General features: G+C 45.4%; 2 protein-coding genes across 2 annotated transcripts in view; one reads left to right on the forward strand and one right to left on the reverse strand.

Annotated features, from left to right (window-relative positions):
* zgc:136439 (uncharacterized protein LOC678627 homolog) overlaps positions 1-1235 on the forward strand; it is a 4053-nt gene extending 2818 nt beyond the window's left edge. The window contains exons 4-7 of the mRNA XM_034885991.1: positions 120-129; positions 565-633; positions 722-780; positions 976-1235. Of these exons, the coding sequence (XP_034741882.1) occupies positions 120-129; positions 565-633; positions 722-780; positions 976-1096 (259 nt within the window). The 3' untranslated portion in view covers positions 1097-1235. The remainder of the gene's footprint in view (positions 1-119; positions 130-564; positions 634-721; positions 781-975) is intronic.
* Positions 1087-5000, reverse strand: part of asnsd1 (asparagine synthetase domain containing 1) — a 4184-nt gene continuing 270 nt past the window's right edge. Inside the window, exons 1-3 of the mRNA XM_034884930.1 lie at positions 3800-5000; positions 2646-2827; positions 1087-1516 (exon numbers count right to left, since the gene is read on the reverse strand). The exon at positions 3800-5000 is cut by the window's right edge and continues 270 nt beyond it. Coding sequence (XP_034740821.1) covers positions 1264-1516; positions 2646-2827; positions 3800-5000 — 1636 coding nt within the window. The 3' untranslated portion in view covers positions 1087-1263. The remainder of the gene's footprint in view (positions 1517-2645; positions 2828-3799) is intronic.

Raw genomic sequence — 5000 nt, forward strand, 5'->3', positions numbered from 1 at the left:
CCCTCCTACGTACTTCTAGGCCCTCCTACGTACTTCTAGGCCCTCCTACGTACTTCTACGCCCTCCTACGTACTTCTAGGCCCTCCTTCGTACTTCTACGCCCTCCTACGTACTTCTAGGCCCTCCTATGTACTTCTACGCCCTCCTACGTACTTCTAGGCCCTCCTGAGTACTTTTACGCCCTCCTACGTACTTCTACGCCCTCCTATGTACTTCCGCTCAATTTTCATTTTTTTTTTATACAGTAACTAATTGAGTATTTAAAGAAAAATGCAAAAATGAACAGCCTAATATTCCTTTTTCTTCACTTTCTGTAACGGTAGAACACAAACTCGATCAATGTTGGTCATGTTTTGATTTAGAATAAAATGTGCAGTGTTCCCAATGCATATATATATATATATATATATATTAGGGAATTAAAAGCTATTCTATGGATTTTGAGCACTATTTACTTTTTTTAACCACGCTGCTATAATTCTGAACACAGAGGTATATGTGAAGGTTTCTGGTATTTTTCCATGATTTCTTACACTCAGCTGATCTTTCCTTTTCACTTTTCAGTGTCCCTGTTTCTACGTGTTTTCAAAGAAAAGCCTTCCTCTGTTGGATGCCTTCCTCGAGGAAAAGAAGGTACATTTTCAATAATCATGTACAGTGAATTAAGAGTAAATGTTAGTTTTTTTTGCATCCACTATTAAGCTAAACGTGTTGTTTCCAGGAGGCTCTTATTGATGAGAAAGACGCCCCAGGAAACTTTGTCTCTTGGCTCATTCCCAGGTAAATCCTGCAGGACCCAGAGATTTAGGGGTAATCCTGCTTCTTTACCGTGATCACAGAAGAGGATTGTGGGTGACGCTCATATTCGTCACACATGTAAAATGATGCCGCTACTCGGCTAAAACGAATACACTTTTTAAAACAAGTTGTGGGCGTATTTCACAATAAACGTTTGTTTCTTCTTACTCTTATCAGGAAGCCGGTGTACATTCATCAGATTTCGGGGCGCTTCGACGTTGGAAACCTGCCGTCCTATATCGAATGTGATCTCTACTTCAGAGAAAATCTTCAAGATGGTGGCTCTTACATGGTCTAGAGGGAACCCCGTATTTATTACACCACGCTAAAACCTGATCCAAGACCAGCACAAAACCAATGGCCAAATTCAAGAGACTGTAACTGTAAATTAGCCTTTAAATGATGTTTGTAATTTCATAATGAAAATTTTATAATTTAAAATTATTTTCATATTGTTCTCCATTGTCATGTCTCCTCGACGAGGAGTCTTGTGCATTTGTCGGAGGCCTTCTCCCGGTGGTCCTCCATCTTGGCGATGCGGGAGCCAAACTGCATGGCCCTCTTGGGCAGAGCTGCTGATTGGCCGAGGCCCAGCTGCCTCGCTGCCAGTCTCAGGAGGAGTTTCTCCCCGACCCCCCGAGGGAGCGACAGGTCCGCCTTCTCCCACACGGGCAGGGAGTTCAAGTAGCTCACCACGTCCTCGTCCAAGTAGGGGAATCTGCAGATGCCAGAGTTATTTTGTTAGATACTCTCTAATTTTTCTCATTTTAAAATTAGAACATTTTAGCCTGGATGCAAGCAAGACTTAGCCCCGCCCACACCATTTGAGGTCAGGAAGTTTGATCTGGACTTGAGCCTTTGTGGAGCGACTATGCTCACAACCAATGAAATTGTCAGGGCGGGATTTATACGATAATGGACAGATGATCAACAGGAACGCAATCAACCACGTCGCTAAAGCACGCTTGGGTTGAATTAGTTTACAACAAAGATGGCCGCGGCTGGAGAACTGAGATGGACAGCACATTAATTTTAAAAGGAGGAAAGATGTTTTTGCCGTCCTTCCTCTGTGATTCGGCAAAGGTTCAATTTACGTCACGTACTTTGTTGCTCTGATTGGTTGTAGGTCTGTCCAATAGAGTGCAGAGGCATTTTCTGTCCTAGTTTAGTTACACCCCACCCCCCCATCATAGCCCAATGGAGCAGAATCAGACTCTTATTCTGACAATCTGAGTATGACTACGTCAGGCTACAGAAAATTGGTAAGAAAGGTGTACTCTGTCCCACGCTAGCAGGCTCAAATCTTCCAGGTGCATGAGAGTGAGAAAGGGATTTCAATCAGACCGTCTGTAACCGCCCACTCAGACCTGTAGGGACCAGACTTACTTACTACATACTTTTAGGGCCAGACGTTTTAGGCATTGACCGAATTGCTTTGTCCATTCAATAAGAGAAGCTTGTGGGGATGAGACATGGGTGTGGAGGGCCTTCAAATGAATACCGCTTATCTGGCTTGGATAGAAACTAAAAAGAAAAGATGTAATTACAAATACTTAGCATGTATTTATATTAGCAAGGTGTGCAAAGAAGAAAACCGGGAGCTACGATTTGAAAACGTCACATAATGATTAATAAATTACGAATATCGAATTTGTGAGGAGGATATGAGAATAAACAAGAGGTTTTGGTGAGAAACAAGACCCTCAGAGGGCACCTTAAATGAGAGAGAGAGAGAGAGATATCACACACACACACACACACACACACGTTTTAACTGTTGCACAGACAAAATAAGCCCTTTTGGTTGTGGTAACGTGTGGTGGGTACTTGAAACAGAGACCACTTACCTAGCCTCCTTCCCATGGTCCCCTATCACTCGGTCATCCCTGCCCAAATTCCTGGAAGGGATCCTGTCCAGCTCCATGGCCAGCTCCTGGATCAGGCCCTCGTGTCCAGACGTCGTAAACCGGACCCTGTGTCTGGAGTAACCTGCCAGCTGCTCATCGGCTCCTATTCCCGTCAAAACGACCTGCGGACATGAAGCAGCAACACAGGACAGCACGTCAGCGCGGGGGTTAAGGACTGTGAAACATCTTTTAACCCTTGTGTTGTCTTCCCGTCAAAATTGAAAATCAACACTTTCATTTATGCTTTTTATCAATGTTTTTAACTTTTTCTTACATTTTTCACCCTTCTTTTCAATGTTTGTCACATTTTCAACACTGCGTAACACTAACTTCTTAACTTTAGTTTACAGTTATTTCTGGGATTTATGGTCAATAAACCTCATTTATAGGAAATTATCCCTAATGTTTGAGTTTGAAAAGCAGAAATTAGGAATTATTGAGACTAAAAATAAAGGAATGGATGTTGATGATAATCACAGACTGGAATATGTCAACTTTTACTCAATACTGCATGTTCATGACAACATGAGGGCAACATGAGGACAACATGAGGGCAACATGAGGGCAACATGAAGACAACATGAGGGCAACCTGAAGACAACATGAGGGCAACATGAAGACAACATGAAGACAACATGAAGACAACATGAGGGCAACATGAGGACAACATGAGGGCAACATGAAGACAACATGAAGACAACATGAGGGCAACAAGAGGGCAACATGAGGGCAACATGAGGGCAACATGAGGGCAACATGAGGGCAACATGAGGAAAACATGAAGACAACATGAGGACAACATGAAGACAACATGAAGACAACATGAAGACAACATGAGGGCAACATATAGACAACATGAGGGCAACATGAGGACAACATGAGGGCAACATGAGGGCAACATGAGGGCAACATGAAGACAACATGAGGGCAACATGAGGGACAAATGTCAATTTATTTGTGTTTTATTAATTGTAAGAAAAAAAATGTAATTTGTGACTTGTTATTTAATTGTGACCCTACTGTTTATACTTAAGCCATCTAACATTTATATAGTCTTAAAGTCTTTTTTGCAAAGTCTGATGTTGGAACTTCACCCTTGCTGATGATGTGAAGGGTCTCTGGTCCCTGTCCTGCGAGATGAGTCCTGTCCCCCTTGCTGCAAACCACACGGCACATCCGATGCTGTCGTCCAGCACCGTGTCCAGCGGATGCAATAAATGACAAATGAGCTCCAGGCGGATTGTCTGCAGCTCTTCCTTCGTTACGTTGATTTCCACAAAGTTCCATCTTCTCTCAGGATTCAAGTCTTGTAATTCCTTGAGACCGGCTTTCCCAGTGATCCGGTCTGGAACATCAAAGAGGCCGGATGGCTGGCAATCTGCTCCATCAGTCTTAAAACTTGTGGGTTTATTTCTGTGCTTCCCGTGTTTATTCGCGGGCTCTTTCTGCTTCTTTGGCACCTGTAGTTTGAACGCTACATTGAGAAGATCTATCGGTTGATGAGCAGGTGTGTGACGGTCCGCTAAGGCAGCCAGGACCATTGAATCGAGACCTCCTGAAAACAGTATAGCAACACTGGCATGGTCATCAGGAGGAGGGGGACTGTCTTGTACCCGGAACGGCAGAGACCGAACCCGCCGTCTGACGGCCTCACTGAGAACATCAATAAGACGGCTCACCTCGTTGTTTTTCTCTTTGCTCGCAAGCATCGGCTCCAGATCCTTGACACGTGGATGTGACTCTGAAAGACTTTCCTTCTCATCTAATGACTTTGGGATGGATGAGTTGAGAGGACAAACGGGTGAGGTGAGTACCAGGCCCGACGGGTTCATCACGGCGGTGCAGCCGCTGGGAACAGACTTCAGGATGGTTTCACTGCAGCTCGAGGCGAGGTCATTTCCTCCCTGAGCCCAAGGATGAAGATCAAACGTCACAGCGCCAGCTTCTGTCGCTGCCTTCAGGTCGATCCGGTACACACCGACTGCTGGGACTTCTTGCCAAGCAGACTGATCGGGTCCAGAACTCTGGGTTGCTACAGAGGTCAGGGTCAAGGCGTTGACCGCCGCGTCAAATCTCCACAGCAGACTCCGCCTTCCGAGGAAGTCTCTGCCAAACCAGAGGTAGTCCCCAGCCTTTTGGTAGTAAACAAACGCCCACGGCCCCCGCACAGCGGAGAGGAGGGACAGAATCTCTGCAGGACCGTCGCAGGAGGACAGCCGCTGAGACAGAACAGCGGTGTCATTTTCCTCTGGCGTCACCGGGAGGCCTCCAAATATCTCCCCGTTCCACACCAGG

The sequence above is a fragment of the Etheostoma cragini genome, chromosome 11, assembly GCF_013103735.1.
Source record: "Etheostoma cragini isolate CJK2018 chromosome 11, CSU_Ecrag_1.0, whole genome shotgun sequence".
In the NCBI taxonomy this organism is placed as follows: Eukaryota; Metazoa; Chordata; class Actinopteri; order Perciformes; family Percidae; genus Etheostoma; species Etheostoma cragini.